At 34.8% G+C, this 19,427-nt stretch overlaps 1 protein-coding gene across 1 annotated transcript in view; it reads right to left on the minus strand.

Moving 5' to 3' along the window:
• The window catches only part of NDST3 (N-deacetylase and N-sulfotransferase 3), a 173,123-nt gene that overhangs the window by 18,979 nt on the left and 134,717 nt on the right, over positions 1–19,427 (minus strand). Inside the window, exons 6-10 of the mRNA XM_045469117.1 lie at positions 14,582–14,764; positions 12,246–12,342; positions 8,074–8,197; positions 3,605–3,779; positions 440–610 (exon numbers count right to left, since the gene is read on the minus strand). Coding sequence (XP_045325073.1) covers positions 440–610; positions 3,605–3,779; positions 8,074–8,197; positions 12,246–12,342; positions 14,582–14,764 — 750 coding nt within the window. The remainder of the gene's footprint in view (positions 1–439; positions 611–3,604; positions 3,780–8,073; positions 8,198–12,245; positions 12,343–14,581; positions 14,765–19,427) is intronic.

A 19,427-nucleotide genomic window follows, 5' to 3' on the forward strand; every position in this document is an offset into this window, starting at 1 on the left:
AGGTTGATGTCTAGCAAAAAAGAGAAGCAAAGAAGGCAAGAAAAACACAAAGCTCATGAAAAATTCAGCAAGGTGGTTCAAAGGGAAATAATGACACTTAATTAAGAAAAACATTATTTGCCTTGTTTGGTTAAGATGTTCTCAAGCTTTATTCACAGAATAAGAATCAGGGATATGAAGCTTTTGAAGCTCTTGACAATCAGGAAGGGTATGCACTGGAAAATACAGCAGGGAGAATTATCCTGAAATACTTTTAGAAAGAAAATTAAACAGTGTGTCTACCTCTGCCTAACTATTATTCCTTGCCACAGTCTTATTATTTACAACTAAAGAGTAAAAGCCAGTAATGTTTTAATGAGTAAAAATTTCCTCTATCCTGGAGGCAAAGTCATCAACTTAATGAGAATGTAACATGATGGAAATTCTTATTGCTCAATACCTGAAAGGGAGGGAAATAAACAAGCCATCTCTCGATGTGGCTGGCATACCACCCTGGGATCAAACATCTCTTCTGCAAGGCTCTAAGCTCAGAGGGTGCACGGGGACCAGCTGAGATCACTTCGTAAAAGCTGAACTTCAGAGCTGCAGGGTCTTCATGCGATCGCTGATGCTATGATGAAAAGGTGGATAATTAAACTAACTTGAACTATAGGCATGAATAATTAAAAACCAATCTCTGCGACAAGTCTCGAAGCTAAAGGAAGGAGTGACTCACTGCTGGAGAGTTATTTGTTTTGCAATTAATAAGGGATGAAAATGTTTGCTTGGAGCATCAGGATTTAAACTTATGATACTGATGAGGGAATATTTTTGAGAACTTATTTGGCAGCGGCTGAATTCTTATTGATAGGCTTCCTTAACTAACTTTACTGAGTTGTTTCCTTAGTGTATATATTTATTCTAAATGTAAACTTTTGAAAGTTGCATTAATGCCCCCCTTTCAGCCCATAAGCAAACCATTTGTTATGTCCATTGAGTATCCATAATACACAAGCACTCTACTGGTCTGCCACAGTTTTGCTCCATCTAGAATGCAGTTTTAGATTAGAAAAGCCCTACTGGCTATTTTAAATGGAAAAACTACCTAAAACTCTGACATGTACATTATCTGAAATGCACAGCTTTTACCATATACTACCTAGCATCTAAAAGCCAAGATTATTTTACCTAATGGTAACCTTCCTTTGTGATGAATCAGAATCATTTATTGTACAGAAATGCAGAAAGCAGCAATCCAAATAGGAAAGTGTTTCATAATGGCTCAGGCTGAGGCCCATGGGTTTGAAGAAATCACCTTTTCCCTAAATTGACCAATAAATATTCAGGCTTTGTGGTAGGTTTGTGGATGTTTACCACATCTAGTTGAATAGCAAATTTGCTGCAATTGAGATTCAAATTACTACACTACAAACACTACTAGACTTTGTTAAGGCCTGCATTTTGCCAGTACAGAGTGATTTATTTATAATATTTGGGACATTTTGTTAGCTTACAGCCTTGAAACCTCCTTTTATGGTAAATTCTCAATTTCTCAGGGGCTAAGTGGTTGCCAAGTTCCAATTTTCTTTTCTCTTTGAGTCAATTAAGGCTTATTTCTCTTTTCTCCAGATACCTGGTAGAAAAGGTAAAAGGCACAAAATCTAATCAGTCAATTTACAATTTGCTGTATACTATGATTTAAAAGATGGCTGTAGGAGTCTGGCGTCAATGCTTAGTGTGGAGTTGTGGATTTCGGCTTTCCAGGCTGTCTCACTTCCTATTATGCAGATTATTATCAATCTGCCTATCTAAGATTCCATCTGCTTTATTGTGACCTTTCCCCTACTCTGTCTCAGCCACAAAACCTTTCCTGACAATCTGTTCTTCCTTTTTGAATATGGAAAAACTACTTTTGTTAAATAACAAAAGGACCCAGTGCTGAGAAATTTTATTCTCTAATATCATAGATTGTCATGAATTATCTGTTTGAAATCCTATCAGTGGAAATGGAATGTACCACTCTTACCTGCAAGATCAGAGCTATGTGCATTCACTTTAGTACAGAGAAGCAGACTTAGTTCCAACCCAGGTGCAGGGTTTCAGATAAGGAGTTTTTGGTTTCGTTGTTTTGTTTTGGTTATTACCTTTGTCATTATGTGGTATCCTTCTTTGTCTTTTGTTACAGTCTTTGTTTTAAAGTCTATTTTGTCTGATATAAGAAGCATTGCTACCCTAGCTTTCTTTTTGCTTCTTTTGGCATGGTAAATGTTTTTCCATCTCTTCACTTTCAATCTGTATGTGTCTTTAGGTCTGAAGTGAGTTTCTTGCAGGCAGCATATAGATAGGTCTTGCTTTTTTATCCATTCAGTCACCCAGTGTCTTTTGATTGGAGCGTTTAGTCCATTTACATTTATAGTAATTATTGATAGGTATGTACTTATTGACATTTTGTTACTTGTTTTATAATTGTTTTTATAGGTCTTATCTGTTCCTTTCTTCTCTTGTCCTCTTCCTTTGTGGTTTGATGGCTTTCTTTCTTATTATGCTTGGATTCCTTTCTCTTTATCATTTTGGGTATCTACTATACATTTCTGATTTGTGATTACCATTAGGTTCATATATAACATCTTATGCATATAGCAGTCTATATTAAGTTGGTGGTTGCTTGGGTTTGGACCCATCTTAAAAACACTAAATTTTTACTTCCCCCATGTTATGTATATGATGTCACACTTTTGCATCCTTTTATCTTGTGAGTCCCTTAACTGATTTTTGTGGATATAATTGATTTAGTCCTTTTGTGCTTTAACCTGTATACTGGTTTTATAAGTGATTAATCTACTATTTTTATTATACATTTACATTTACCTGTGAAATTTTTTCTTTTCATAATTTTCTTACTCTTGATTATAGCCTTTTCTTTCCACTCAAAGAATTCTCTTTAATGTTTCTCAGAAGGCTGATTTAGTGGGGATTAATTCCTTTAACTTTTTTTTTTTTTTGTCGGGGAAACAATCTCTCCTTCTATTCTGAATGATAACCTTGGTTGCAGGTTTTTTCCTGAATGTATCGTGCCACTCCCTTCTGGCCTACAAGGTTTCTGCTGAAAATCAGCTGATAGACTTATGGAGTTTCCCTTGTATATGACTGTTTTCTCTTGCTGCTTTAAAAATTCTCTCTTTATCACTACTTTTTTGCCATCTTAATTATTATGTGTCTCGGTGTAGACCTCTGGTTAGAAGCAATACTAGTCTAATAACAGATAAGGAGTTTCTGAATACAGCATTTCACATTTATCTTAACTTTATAGTTTCCAAGGAAATGGGGCCCTTAGTCTATTTTTTTCAAAATGCAGATGTGTAGAAGCACATATGCACATCCAAATACATAATATTTTGTTATATTTTCACTTCATTAATATATTTTATTCAATTAGTGCAAAATTAAAAAAAACTTGAGAAAGTATCTCCAGAAACAAAGAAAACTTTATCCACTTTTATGCAGATATAAAACTAGCAAATCTACTCTTTTATTGAGACCTGAGGTGGTTGCTATTGCTGCAAACCATCTCCCCTTCTTCATAGTCCCCTTCTTACCTGTTAGATTCTGTCTGTATTTTTCTTACCTGATACCAGGAATATGCTCGGTCTGAGGGGTCAATGAGGATGGTAATGATCTTTGCTTTTGGGACCAGAGAAGCTGCTCTTTTAGGAGCTTCCTCTGAGTGGAAGTAATTGGCACTCTTTTCAAACAGAAAGTCAGTGGTGACATTAGATGGGACTGGGAAGAAATCCATATACCTAGAAAAGAAATATTTCTCAAAATAAGACTGGTTTATACTCATACTCTGGTGACTGTAGATGTCACAGGTATCCCACAAATCATTTGTTTCCTAAACAAAAGCCTTTTTCTATAAGGCATCTGTTCTATACAGTTTGCAAGGGAAACGTGTATAGAACACTAATAATGTATTTTGAGAATGCTTTTCTAAATACATTTTCTTTTTGTTTTGCTTACTATCAGGAAAAAAAAGGTATGGGAGATAGCAAAAATGTAGACACAGAATGATCAAACTGGAACAATAATCATCCTAACTATATAAAATGTATCTAAATGCAGAAATACTTTACAGAGAAAAATGTGTGAGTGCTGAACCAAAAGGAAAATTTGATCAAAACAGATGATATGTTCAGTTCAAAGACATTCTAAAAGGACTTAGACAAAATGTTTTTAACTTCATCACAAGTGAAATAATTTCCTTCTCACTAATGTGGTGCTGTGGTTGCATTCAACTATAAAATGTTTAAGTGCAGAACACATCTGGTGTAAACATTGCCTATTTGCTTAACATTTTTTCCATTTAGAGCCATTTATATTCTTTAGAATATTCATAAAATTTTAAAAAGTATGTACATATTTCTAAATATAAAATCCTATCAAATTTCCCAAGGTCAGGTCCTATATCCTTAAGTGGGGTGAGAATGTAAATCACCAGCAGAATGAACATAGGAATAGCTAAAGTCTTACGCACAGAAATGTAAGACAAAACAGAATTTGTATAATGTCTCATCTGTACAAAAGCTGTCAAATATAAACTAATTCAGCATGTGATAACACATATTTCTGAGGGACTAAGGGACAACTTTTAAAGGAAAAAGAGCCTTTTTTGGAGAGCACGTGCAAATTTAACTTCTAGGGTTTCTTACATTTGATCATAATGGCTTCATCCTCCACTCCCACCCTCTTCAGTTCATAAGCCATCATGACTTTGGGCTACCAAGATAGGGTAGTTCAGTAGTTACTGAGCAAGAGAGTCATTAGCATTTCTGTGATGACTTCTTTATGCAGTACGTTGTTTTCTTTTAGTCATCTCACACGATAAAGCTTCTGGTAGGATTCCAGTTGTTAACATATTGCAAAGTTTGGCTGGTACAACAAAGTGATGTCTTGAAACTCAGGGCAGTAAAGAAATCCTTTTATGTTTTCTGGAAATTGCCTTGGTGATATGTCATTCTGGCATCCTTTTAGGGGGAAACAGATATATAAAAATTTCTGGAAAGTTTGATCTGTTGTTTTGGTGTATAGTCTATTTGTAGAAAGTGCCACATTTTAAGATATTTCTTAAGTTAGATGCTCACCCTGGTTCCAGAGATGCTAAGGTTATCCCAAGTGTCTAGTGATACCTTATTTGGTCCAAGCTTGTCTCAGCCTTGCTTATTCTGAGAAAGGCTCAGAAAATCACAAAAGAAGGGCAGAAGGTATTGAATTCTGAGTAACTTTTAGTTTCTAAAAATGGTCCCACTTTCCCAGCAGTCCTCTCTATACCTGTAACAGTTTAGACCTTAAAAACCTCTTCACGCAGTTCTGGATCTTGGACCTATAATGTATTGATTTTGCCTGGCCCCAGAGGCTCATGTTAAAAGCAGGGGCCAGTTCTTGTTTGCCAGTATGCCCACATTTTTCTAGCGTAGTGGCTGGCACTTAGAGGCACTTGTAAAATGTCTGATGAACAGGTAAATAAGAATTCAGCTTCATATTTTCAGGGTACAAATAGGTAACATCTGGGGAATATGAATTCAGATTATCTAAAGAACTGGTGAGCAAACTAGAGTGTAAACCACTCTAGTTAAAAGTGAATGCCTGCCTCGTTTAAGCTTGGCTACTTTCATAATATCTCACCATCTTTTTTTACTGAGAGATGTGATTTTTGCAATATTCCACATTTATTTGTTACTTGGGTTGACTGAGAGTATTTCTAAGTGATTTAACTCAGAGCTAGATCAAGACATTTAGAAGTTCTAAGTGCTAACAGGATTTTAGGGCTCCCCAAGTACCAGTCCAAGCCTTCACTTCATCCCCATGTAATTATAAAAAATAATACCAAACCACAGAATATAAAATTTAAGTGTCTGTATGAATCAAACATTTCTCTTGATCTCCTGATTGTAAATGTTGGCTATTTTACCAAAGATGGAGTGTTCTCATTTTCATCTGCCCTACTTTGCTTTTGTCCTCAGCTTGTGTTTAGGTTGCCTGTCAGTTAAGGCAGCCCTGGTTTTCCCCAGTTTTCTAGGAAAAGCAGTTCCATGGATCCAGACTCACTGTGCCTGTGTTAATTCTGTAAGCCACCTTGGCATGCTGAGACCTACTATCAGACTCTTCCACTTTATGGCTCTGTGGTCCCAAAGGGACTATGGAGGTGCTGACACTTCACAGAGAGACACGGCCAGCCTGAGGACCGTGAATACATCTGACATCATTGACAGCAAAGCCAGAGGTACTGATAATAGACTGACATTTGCAGGTACTTTTGTTATTTGTGTTGTCTTTTATAAACATATAATTTGTCAATGCAAAAGTGTTTGCAATTGAGGTGTTTTTAGTGAGTTGCACTTAAAATCATTAGCTTTCTACTTATTTATGTCATCTTTTTGTAAACTGCTTAAGGGACTTTTTGTCCTGTTATAGTGCCTTATATACATTACTGACTTCTGAACAACTTTTTAAAAATTGATTATTCTTACAGATATTATTTTTTTTAAGTTTATTTATTTATTTATTTATTTATTTATTTATTTAGAGACAGAGTGAGCAGGGGAGGGGTAGAGAGAGAGGGAGAGAGAGAATCCCAAGCAGACTCTGCACTGTGAGCGAGGAGCCAGATGTGGGGCTGAAACTCACGAACCGTGAGATCATGACCTGAGCCTAAACTAAGAGTCAGACGCTTAACTGACTCAGCCACCCAGGCACCCCTATTCTTAGAGATATTCTTAAATCCCAGGGAGTTCAAGTATTGCATTCCTCTCCACTTTTTTTCTTTTTTTAAAGTAGGCCTCACACCCAGAGTGGAGCCCAGTGTGGGGCTTGAGCTCACCACCCTGGGATCAAGACCTGAGCTGAGATCAAGAGTCGGACGCTTTACTGACTGAGCCATGCAGGCGCGCCCCCCCCCCCCCCCACTTTTAAAGCAGCTTTTAATCACTCCCTTTAGTCCTAATGTTAACATATTTTTATTCTACTATACACAGGCATATATATTTGAGTCAGTGGTCAAATAGCAGCTGAAGTGGTTGATGCTTTCTTGGTTCTCACAGTTGTTATTTAACACAATACAGTTAATCAATATCAAGCCCTGTTTGAAGAGTTGGCAGTGAAATATATTGCAGTTAGAATATATGTAATTCCTAGTAGGTGCTCAAATTATCCTCAACTCATTTCTTTTCTTTCCATTTGGACCACATACAAGCAACTCTTGAGGGGGGGTGATACTTATGAAATTGAGATCATGCAATTTGACAACAGAAGTTAATATATAACAGCCCTTTATGCCAAAATACATGCAAAATGTTTATGCTCATGCCCTAGAATTATTATAAAAATTCCATTCTTTCATATCACTTTCTGCCTAGAATTTCTGCCTTAACAGCAAGACTTGCAGATATATTTTGTGATTAACATGTTAATTTGCAACATATATTCCTACTATATTATTATATTTTGTATGTATTTGACATTTTAACTTTTATTTTTAATTTAACTATTTTCCTTGCATGGTTGATATAGTTCTTATTTCAATTGAAGACCAAAAATTAAATATTGCTGATAGCTTTATTTCACTTATTTCATTTATTTCATTATTCATGAAATATACACAAATTTCTAGTTCTATTTATTTATTTTTTTAACCTAAAATGCCAAAGCAAAATAAAAAAATATATAGAGGGACTGTAGCATCACTTTAATGCAAAGTGCACAGGAAGAGAAAGCTATGAAAGTGTTTTAAGAAGAGAGAGGAATGAAATTTCTGGGTGTTACAGTATTTCTCTAACTTCGTATCTGTAATAACCATCAAAGATAATTAATGAAAATTCAGATTACATGTGGGCCTCTTGAAGCAATGGGTCCCATAACAAACTGAGAAAAATTTCTTATGAATAATTTCTGTGCTTCTTCATTTTATTGACTCCATTTCCAAGGTACAGAGGATAACTTTTATTTGTGGCTGCAAGCTTATATGTTTATAAATATTAGCACTAATTTTTATACTGTGCATAGTATATATACTTTTAGATTTATACTAATAACCCATCTTACCAATCAATCCCCCTGTGGTAGTTATTTCTATTAAAGAACTGTACCTCCTCAAAGGTTTTTGGGCTGGGGGAGTTACTAAAGATGGAAGGATGCATAACCAGGAACAAATACAAAGCAGTGGTTCCTGAAAAGACAATAGAGGTTTAGAAATTAATTAAATGAAAACAGATTCCTACTATCAGCATTTCAAAGTCATTAATATACTAAGTATTGTAATGATCCAAACAGATACATATTAGTACTCCTTGAATTAAACTGAATAGATAATCAGCATTTTAAAAGAAGCATATTGGAAAAATGGAGTTAAGTGTGATGTGAGAAAAGGCTTGTTGCAGGGACTAGGAGAACTGGTTTTTGACCTCATCTCAATCACTGATTTGGTCTGTGACTTGGCTTTTAGCTTGGCTTTTTTGGTGGGAAGTCACCTGCCTTGCTTATTTCATAGACTTTCTCTGGGGATGAAAAGATATATTGAACCTGAAGATATTTTGGTATTAATAAAGCATTATATGAATGAAAGACATCATTATTTAATAGAAGATATTACATCACTAAAATCATGTAGCTGAGTTCTCCTATAAGTTCTTCCTAAGGCCTATGAAAGCTGATTAAATTTGAGACACAATTTAAACTTTCAACACGTTTGTTTAAATTTGAATATGCTTACTTAAAAATGTGATATCAAAAATAGGTTTTTGGAAAAAAATTGTGTGCTTTCTTAGTGATATAACATAAAATTTGCAATTTGGAAAGAGAATGGCATATCACAAGTGCCCATATGGATCTGTGACTATTGGGGATCAAGAGTATGATTTTTTTTTCCAAAATGAGCAATGTCATAGACTGTAAAATTAGTGTTTTAGAGCCTAAATTATGAGCTAAAGGGTACAGATTAGGTTGCTACAAGAAAAAGACAATCTGAGTTCAGTTTGCCTAAAATTTAACCACATGCTTGCTGTAATTGTAATTGTGTTTATAAAATCATACTATTAAACTATTTCTGGTCCATGTATTCAGTCTTCTTAAGGCTCTAGTTTCCACTTCTCTGCCTAATGTGGTTTATATCATTATTCAGTCTGATGGGGCGGGACCTGTGAATTATACTCTAGGTCAATAATAGCTAGCAATGGTCTTCAGACATGGCCTTATAACATTTCTCTCACTTGGAGAAATGGTTTTCTGATTTTGCTTAGTAATAATGTCATGTTGCCGTCTGTATTAAATTTTGAATTTTCTTATCTCTCTGACAAGCTCTATTTAATATTGTACTTAAATCTAGTATATCAACACAACAGAAAATTTGTTACAATAACTCTGTCAATAGCAAAATTGTCTAAAACAATGAATTGAAAGAGGCAGTGTTTCTAGATTATATCTTAGCCAAACTATGAACATTTTATCTATACTCATGGGTACCTGTGAGGAATGAAACATAGTAATCTATGATATGCAAAATAAAAATGCTCTTCACAAGCTTGACCTAAAACAGTGGTTCTCACACTTTAGCGTGCCTTAGACTAACCTGGCGGTCTTGTTAAAACACAGAGAATCGAACCCTATCCCAGAGGTTCTGATTCAGTACACTTTGAAAACCACAACTTAAAAGAAATGTGTAACAAAATCTAAAACTTATTTGGGGGAAAAATGTTCCATTACTTGAAATCTGTAGTAGAGTAAAGCTTTCTTGAACATGGTGTTTAGAGTCAGGTAAATTCTAGGATCAGGATTTTATTTCTAACACTTATCAGTTGTGTGAACGTGAACAAAAATATCTAAGCTGAGACTTAGTTTTCTTATCTGTGTAGTGGGGGAAAAATACTTAGCTATCAGGGTTTTATGAGGGTCAAGTGACAATCTGTATAAAAGTACCTAAATAGCTTCATATCTCAATATTAGTAAAGTATTTTTTAAAATAACAGCTTTTATGAGATAAAAATTCAATAATGCATTTAAAAATTGAAAAAAAAAAGTCTTTGTGAGGATAGGAAGTATGACCATTATAATGTGAAAAAAGAAAAGAGAATTAGTTCCTTTCTTAGATCAACTGAAAGCATTCTTTTCTGAATTTTATTTTTAAGAATTGTATTCAGTCATATTGTTTGCTTTTAATAGCATGACCAGCATTAATAAGACAAACTGAAAAAATAGACATGTAATTGTTCGCATAGTCAGTAAAAGGTATAATATAATTTATCAGTGGTCAGAAAATTGTCAGATTGCGGTTTCTGAACTCTGTCTTTACCTACACTTATTCTTGGGTCTGAATAAACTGTCCTATGTGTGTGTGTTTGAATGTGTTTAATGTGTGTATGTATGTAAAACAACCACTTAATCATAGACACACACATTCAAATAACCATCCATAAAGCTTCAGTTTTATTTTTTGTCAGTTTCAACACTAAAAATATTTGAATATGCGTAAGAATATACATCTATGCAAAATTATTCAGAAAAATGCTTCTGATGAAACTAAAGTTAAAATGAAGCTATTTAATTTTTATGTTAACTGATGAGAAGATATGTTTATCCTTTTAAAAAATCAACTTCACAAAATATTGATATACATAGTAACATGGATGAATCTCAAAAGCATTATCTTAAGTGAAAGAAGTCAAATGCACAAGACTGCACATTTTACTCTTCCATTTATATGAAATTCTAGGAAAGCAAAAATTCTAGGAAAGAAAGTAGTTTCCTGTGACTGAGGATGGGGGAGGGGCATTGACTGCAAAGGCACATGCGTGGAGAAACTTTTTAGGGAGACAGAAGTGGGGTTTTTTTTGGTTTTGTTTTTGAGACAGAATGTTGTGGTGGTTACACCACTGTGTACAATTGTCAAAATTCATCAGAATTTTCATTTAAAATTGGTGACTTTTACTGCATGTAAATTATACCACTACAGAACTGGGAAAAAAATTAGTTTCCATAAAAAGGAGATAAAAATTTTTCTTCCAAAGGTAAATGTCGTATATAATTGTAACATAAACATTTGGAAACACAACTGAGTTTAAGATGGCAAGTACTGATTCTTCCATCTGACCATGATTTTTAAATGTCTGCACATCTAGCATGAAACAAGAGGCAGCCCTTCCTGCAGGGCTTTCTGGAGCGAACTCGATATGCCACGCTTCGGAGAGACATGATCAGTAATGACAGTGGGAGTTCGCTGAAAAGACTTCACTTTAGATATTTTTCTAGCTGCCTCTTGACTTTAAAATACATAAGGCCAAATGAAATAAACAAGGACAAGAAAAGTATTTATCATATTCATTATTGTTTTCAGATTGATATTGGCAAATGGGACTAAGAGAAAATGAATAGGCTAACCTCTCTGTGTACATTACATAAAATTTTCTCCAGTTATTTTTAGAGAAATGAGGAGATGGAAGGTATTCCCCTTAGAAAGGGATATGGTTGAAATGGCTGTTTTCTGTGAAGCCAGAATCCGAGAGCCCCAAATAATTTATCATGCAGGAAAGAGCATGGATATTTGGCATTTTAAAGCTTCCACTGGGCTTCATTTTAATACTGATTCTTAAAGAAACAAGAAGTTTATGGGGAGAAAAAAATTGCATGCCAATTTAAGAAAAGGCACAAAAATTGCATGCCAATTTAAGATTTCTCCTGGGTATGAGTAAATGCCTTTGTTAGCACAAAGTTTTGTTTATGTCTGGAATTCTGCTTGTCAAACATCCTTTAGATTTTTAGAAAACAGTCATCTCTGCAAGAAATAGTTTAGAGATAAACTATATCAGGAAGATGGCAGGAAGAGGCTGTTTTTCTGGAAGGGATTTATTATAAAGAGTTATCGATACTTATATGTGTTTATCTCGACTTTTGATGAAATCCTGTCAGTCACTTTTTAAACATGTTAAACATTTAAAAATGTTAACATTTTTCAATTAAGGTCTTTGGCAAAAAAGGAATATTTGCTACCAAATTGCTGGATATTCAAACAGCGTGACATTTATTTTCATCTTTTTCACTTTAAAAAAATCCTTGACAAGCATTTAAATACATTATCAAGCTAAACAAACATTATGTCAGAGAACCAATGTGTTATTCATCCATCAGTATATATAGGAATTTTGAAAACTCTTTATGACAATAACTCACTGTCTAGTCATCAGGAATTTTATACTGTTTGGTTAATCATAACAAAAAGCTCTCACCAGTTTTCTGGGGTCCTATTACCAAGAATTTTGGTAAACGATCACAGGTTTTTTCTTTAGACCAAATGTCTCTGTGGCGTTTGTCATCACAAGGATTCTAAATGGGAGAAGAATACAGAGATGTATTTTTTGATAAGTGGCCACTATGCTAGAGTTTTTCAACTTCTGTCCTTGAAAAGATATTCCAGGAAGCAAAGTTATGTGACTTCTTTTAAATGAAAGCTTTGAAGTGGCTTCATGGAAGCTTTCAAGTAACCCTTTCCATCCTGAACCCTTTCCATCCAACCCTTCCATCCTGAAGTTGAGTGTCTACTGAGGGGTTGGGGGGAGGGGAGACAGCCTCATAGCACTGAGGATTTAGTATTTTTTCTGCTTTTGGCCGTTCTACATCTTAATTGTATGTGTGTGTGTGTGTGTGTGTGTGTGTGTGTGTGTGTGTGTACATGTGTGTTTTAAAATAGTGAGCTCCAATGTAGTGTGGGGCAGGGACTGTGCTTCCTGCTAACCTAAAAGAAGATACACTCTAAGCATTCCATAAGTAATTGAAATACAATGTGTAAGATTTTTATTCTAAATAACTTTGAGCTGTTTTGCTGTGCTTCAAAGAGATACAGATCTGGCCATAATGATACTATTTAAAGAGACAGCAGATTCCTTTCAGATATGTATTACTATAACTTTGCAGAATATGATTCTAAAAAGCACTAAATTTAAGCAAAAGGGTAAAATGAAGGTGAAATACTATCTTAGGGATCTGCTTTTGGTGTATAGTACATAAACCAAACCCACCATGCAAGATGTATCTAGAACATCCTTAATTTCCACTGCAAAGTGCTCATTATGTGAAGACTTAAAAGTTCCCTTTAATACTACTTCAGATATAGGCAATCAGGACAGCACTTCTATTCAATTAATACTACAGATATGTGCAGTTAAAGGAACTTTCTGCTTATTTACAATAAGCAACAGATGGTATGACTAAAGTGAGGGTATTCTTTTTGGCTGCTGTTAAAAAAAAAGTTGTTTCAAACCTGTCACCTGAAATAATAATGATTTCAGTTTAAAAGTAAGGTGTTAAATCAGCAGGAAAATTGCATGTCTTTCCAGTGGCTAACATTTGGTGATATTATGCAGTGGTTAAGGAAGAAAGATGTGCATTATAGTAACTGCAAAGTACTATATAGTGATAATTCCACAACCACTGACTTTCACATACTGAAATGTGTAGTTATGTCTCTTCTTGGAGTTACCTGTTTGTGTTCAGGTGGTAATTAGCTCATGTTCAAAGCTGAATGCATTGAGTATGTAGTTCAGATCTTGCTGCAACCTTCTCCTTCTGATGATTGTTATTACTGTACCATCAGCTCTATTAGCAACTCTCTAGTAGCTCAGTAACTCTCATTTAGAACAGTACTTAAGAGCACAGCCTCTGGAGCTGGATGGCCTGGAACTGATTCCCACTCTGTCACACAGTGGCCTTGTAAAGGTGTCTTAGCATTTACCTGCCTCAGTTTCTTCATCTATAAAAATGGGGATCATAACTATACCTACCACACAGGGTAGTTTAAGGATTAAATGAGTTAACATGTAAAGAACCCAATGTGACACATAATAAGCACCAAATAATTATTTGCCATGATTATTACTTTCCCCAGAGTACGGAGTAGGCAGTTTAAGTTCAAATTATGTTTCTGCAATTCTGGGACACATGAGAATGTATGCTTTGAAATCTGGGTTATGCGTAGAGCAGTTTGCATATGCCATGTGTGTGTGATATTTTTTCTTAAAAAGCTCAGTAATTTTGCCACCAAACACTTTTCCCATATCCAAAGTAATTCCCAACTAATACTTTTGAAGGCTGCCCATATTCTCCAGCTGCTGGTGTACCCCGTGGTTCAGAAAGCAGACGTCAGTTCTGAACTCTTCTCCCCTATCCCTCTGATGTTATTTAGTCATTAGAGATATAAGATGTGCTCTAGGAGGACTAGCTGGCTACTTGCTTAGCATACAACCTACTTACCATTCTTCTACTCTTTTCAGCCTATTGCAGTCTGCAAATTGTTCCCCCTCTCTTGACTGAAAACATGACACCCATTGAACCCCCCACTGAGCTTGTAGAATTTCATAATTTCTAATGGGCATAGGAACAGAGAATTTGGACTACTACAAAGCAATAATACAAAACTGCAATTCAGGAGGAAATAGTTTCTCAAATCTACCAACATTTCAAAAATGTAGCCCCCTCCCCACCCCAGATGCCTTCACTTTTCAGATAGGATTATATAAAATTTGTTTATGGAATTACTTAATTATACTAATTATTGAACAAATATTACCTGCCAGAGAGGGTCTTTTTGATCGGGAAAGAGCTCAAAATACTTGTGAGCCAGCTGCGCTGGAGGCAGAGTCTGAAGTCGCAGGTTCGTCCAGGTTTGCATGAAGTTGGCCAGATTAACAAAGGTATATAGTCCCAGCCGGTCATTCCCATAATTGGACAGATGTGTCATGAAAATGCTGATCTGAAAAAGGCAAATGAACTTCGGTGTAAACACAAGTTATTTCAACCCTAGGGGGAAGTGCAATCATAGCAATGCTAGTTTTTAAGTGGTCTTTGCACAGGGTTTAAATTCATGACATGTTTTGGAACTGTGGACATATCCCAGATACTCTCATTATATTAATGCATATTAGAAGATGTGTTATTAGTAAGACGTGACCATTTTTTTTCTGAGGTTTTAACATATTTCATAATAAAAAATGAGTCCAACTGCCATATATCCATGTTGGTGCAATTAGTTGGATGCTGAATAATGTTCTAGATGCTCACACATAATGGCTTCATGTTATGCGACCTATTCATACTTTGCGGCAGCAGAATCTCTGGAGGTTGGGATTTTATAATTTGAGTCTACTTAATTTGGCTTTTAATGTAGTACTTCAAGTTAAAGAATATAAATAATCAATTATCACCAATATTAGCATTAAGTGAATATCCTCTGATTTGTATTTATTAAAGGCCATAATTCCAGAGGACTAGGGACTAAATTTTTACTAAAATTAGTATTAACTATTTTCCATCAATAATACTGTCAAACCCTTTTCCATATTCAGTGAGTGTACTATTTCCAGCATCAAATACCTCCTGTAAGACAAATTTTCAATGTTTGGCTAGATAAAATCAACTCTTCCTATGGAAGCAGCTGACCTAGATTGAATCCATGCATCGAAAACAAAATCACAGTATTTTCTTTATAATAAAATAAATGTAAATTCTGTAGGTTTGATTAAATTGGTCTGGAATGCAGAATGGGCTTTTTAAAAGCCACTGCTTCAAGTGAATACAAATAGTTTTTGTTGGTGAAGTGTTGACAAACGGAAATAATTCTGCATGAGATTTTCAATGGCAAAGAAACCACTGTCTCATTTATGCTGCTATAAAAAAGATCATAAAAATAATTCATGTGATAATAGTACTTCCCTAAAATATATAATGTCATGTGAATGAATAGTAATAATAGTTATTATAATCATCATAATAATGAATATAATGGGTTCATTCATTAGAGACTGAAAGAAATATTCAAGAAAATTTATTGAGGTAAAGTAGCAGAGATGAGGGAATGGTTATATTAAAACTGGATACAATGAATTAGAAAAAAATCTAATTACTTACAACTATGAATAAGAGGAAACAGTGATATCCTTTATTCTATAGAATAAGTCCTGCTGGCTTTCATATGAAAAGCTTCAACTGTGATCAAGGATATTTAATTGTATTTCTATCCACTCTGCCTGAACATATATTAAATCTTAGAACTTTCACAAACAAAATACTTTGAGGGTAACTTTAAATAGCTACCAGCAGACTGATGCAGTCATGAAATTAATAAGTAAGACTTTTATTACCATTTTGGGTATTTCTGAAAAATGAGACTTTTAAAATTTAACCTTCTGGTTATTTTTATAGTAGCTTCAATTCTATGACTTTTGTTTCCCTTCCTTTTCTCCAAAATGTATCAAAAGTCAGTTGTTGAGAGACTTAAGAAAATCATGCTTACATGTGTAAGTTCTTTTCTAATGTTTGTTAGAGGCAGTCTCTCATCATTCATATTAAAAACTACAATTTTCAGTATAGCTCAACAACAATAGCAAAATGATACTTCAAGTTGTCTATTAAAGGAAACATTTTAATACCATATAATATACATATATATATTAACTCAGCCACTAGTTCAAATTTTTGCTTTATTTATGAGAGATTTATCAATATATCTATGTGTCTATATTTCACTTGAATAACATTTGCAGTGGGCATAAAATGGGAAATATGGAGATGTTGTGTGAATTTGTGGTACCAATACATTCGACCTCCATTTGAATTTACAACCCAGAAAACATTTTATTCTGTGACATTTAAAGCAGAGTGTCATTGTTTTTACCTATATGAGTATAGAAGGTAAAAAAAAATGCTACTCTTTCTCTCTCTTTTTTTTTTAATGTTTATTTATTTTTGAGAGAGAGGGCGGGGGGGGGGAGAGAACATGTGTGGGGGAGGGGCAGAGAACAAGGGAGACACAGAATCTGAAGCAGGCTCCAGGCTCTGAGCTGTCAGCACAGAGCCCGACGTGGGACTTGAACCCACCAACCATGAGACCATGACCTGAGCTGAAGTCAGACACTCAACCAACTGAACACCCAGGTGTCCCAGAAAAAAAAAATGCTACTCTTTCTAGTAAAAACAGAATGAGTTTCAGAATGAGTTATGAACTAGTTAATGACATTGCTTTTCCTGAAAGTTGGCAAGAATTAAGGTAATACTTATAAGGTGTTGAACTTAATCCTGTAAAAAAAAAAAAAAGCCACTTAGCCACCAGTCATGCAACCTTCCTCAGGTTTTCAATTCTAGTTTTGTATATCTACTTTACCATAATGCAAAGTGCACCATAAGCAAAACAACTGTTTCAAAGTGATGGTTTTGTAATGTGTGTTACCTCACAACTCATTTAGACTTTGGACTCAAGCCTGGGGTTTGTTTTGTTCTTCTAAGAAATAGAAGGCCATAAAGGGAACATAATTGGTCAGGACATAAAATAATTTCTTTTTAAACTTTTCTTTTTTTGGTGTGTATGTGAATTACAATGCTCTCTCTATACATGGAATATTCTATATCTCTTGCTGCACATGTAACCTCTCCAAGTTGTCTTTATTAATTTTTACTTAGGAAGGTATGCACAACAAACAACAGGGCTAGTGAGAACGGACATATAGTGACACTGTTTTGGTAAAATAATTAGCTTGCTATCCAGGCAGTATTTCTTTCTTATTCCTGTTCTGACCAAAGACAACTATAATGTCACTTTATTTCTTGGCAACTGTTTCTGCATGGAATAGAAAGACACGAAGCTTGAAAGGGTTACCAGTTCAGGGAAAATAGACATTAGTCTTTCCCTAAAGAGGATGCCTTTATAACTTTAAGAGTGCTTCAGAACTAAGGCTTTATTTGTTTGCCTTTTTAAAAAGGATAAATGTATCAAAATAAGTTATCTTTATTATCCATGCAAGATACAATAAGAAAGAAAATGTCAAAGAAGTTACAATTACATTTCTACAACAGTTTTTGCTACATGCATATTATAAGTAATTAGTTGTTACCAAAAAGACTAATTAGCTGCTTAAAACTCAAGTTATTGGAAACTCTGCCCAAGGTACAAAATTTATCTAACAGATGAAAACAACTCTTTCTAGCCTGATAGACACAGACATCTATAACAACATACTTACTATGATGATTTTTCTGTAAAAGGCAAAAGGTAAATGCCAAATATCATATACACTGGTATTTATGAGAGAGAACAGATATCATTTGTAAAAGCGTGGCTAAGAGAAAAATGGGGGAGGCTTTATCTACACTTTACAGCCTCAGCCATGTGACTCTAGTAAGTTCCAGCCAGGTATTGGAGATATATGAATCACTACCAAGATGAATAAGGAGCAAAACATTGGTCCCGGTGCAAAGGCAGTTGGCAATGCAGTAATGTTTCTTTTGAGAAGGTCAGGGGGAGAGGAGAGGAAATAGGGGTGTAAAAATGTGTTACTTATAATATTTATTATAAACTATGCCATTTATGACTAAATCCACATTTTTCTTATCCTACTACCAGATGCTCTGCCTGGTTCTGGGTGTGTAAATATAAATATCATGCTCATTCCTGTTAAGTGTTGTTTGTGAAAAATTAAGAATTCAAAAGGCACAAAGGAATTTACAGTGAAAAAAGTCTTCCCACTTCTCTTCTTAAGTCAACCAGTTTTGTTTTATTTTGTTTTGCTGTCCTTCCAGGTGACCAAAGGTTCAAAAGCCTGAACATATGTAACAGATTACTCAGGAAGTTTATCAAAGTTCAGATCACCAGAACTTACACTCAGTGATTCTGATTTGCTAGGTCTGGAGGGTGTCCTGCTACCTGCATTTTAGAGAATCATCCCTAGTTGTCTTGATGCAGGTATTGTTGAAATATAATTTGAGGAAAACTAGCCAGTCCCATTGTTTATTCCCGTAGGAAAGAGTCCATTCACCAAAAGCGATTGGCTTTTCTGTAGTGGTCCTTTTGAATACATTTTAAACACAAACATGTCCTGTTAAGTCCATAAATATGTTTCAACATCCTAGACACATAACTATCCCTAGCACAAAGAACAATTGTTAAGTGTCCTTGGCCTCTTGATGGTTTCTGTAATGTTGACATATGTGTGGAGATGCACAGAAAATTGCTAAAAAAAAAAAAAAAAAAAAAAAAAAGATCTGGTCCACATAGACATGTGTAATTGGTTCCTAATTCCCCTTCAATCCTGTGTTTATTTTATTATTATTGTTTTTTAACCTGAGCAAAATTCTTCTCCATTTCCATATGTACCTCTCAGATGCATATTGCCTTTTAACTTCCCTACTTAAAAGGCTGTCTTTCATATTCATTTTATTTTATTTCATAGCATTTAAAAGGTTCTGTGGCAGAGGACAAGCATACTGTAATTAGCTTCTTTAGGGGAAAAAATAAGGAGAACAGGTTAGTTTTATAAAGTAGTGATCAAACTCTGGAAGGTTCATTTTCATTATCATGAAAACTGAGTCCCACCACTGTCGAGATTACATTCCATTATGTAAGCACATCTCTTTCTGGAAAGTAA

Source organism: Leopardus geoffroyi, chromosome B1 (assembly GCF_018350155.1).
Source record: "Leopardus geoffroyi isolate Oge1 chromosome B1, O.geoffroyi_Oge1_pat1.0, whole genome shotgun sequence".
Classification (NCBI taxonomy): domain Eukaryota; kingdom Metazoa; phylum Chordata; class Mammalia; order Carnivora; family Felidae; genus Leopardus; species Leopardus geoffroyi.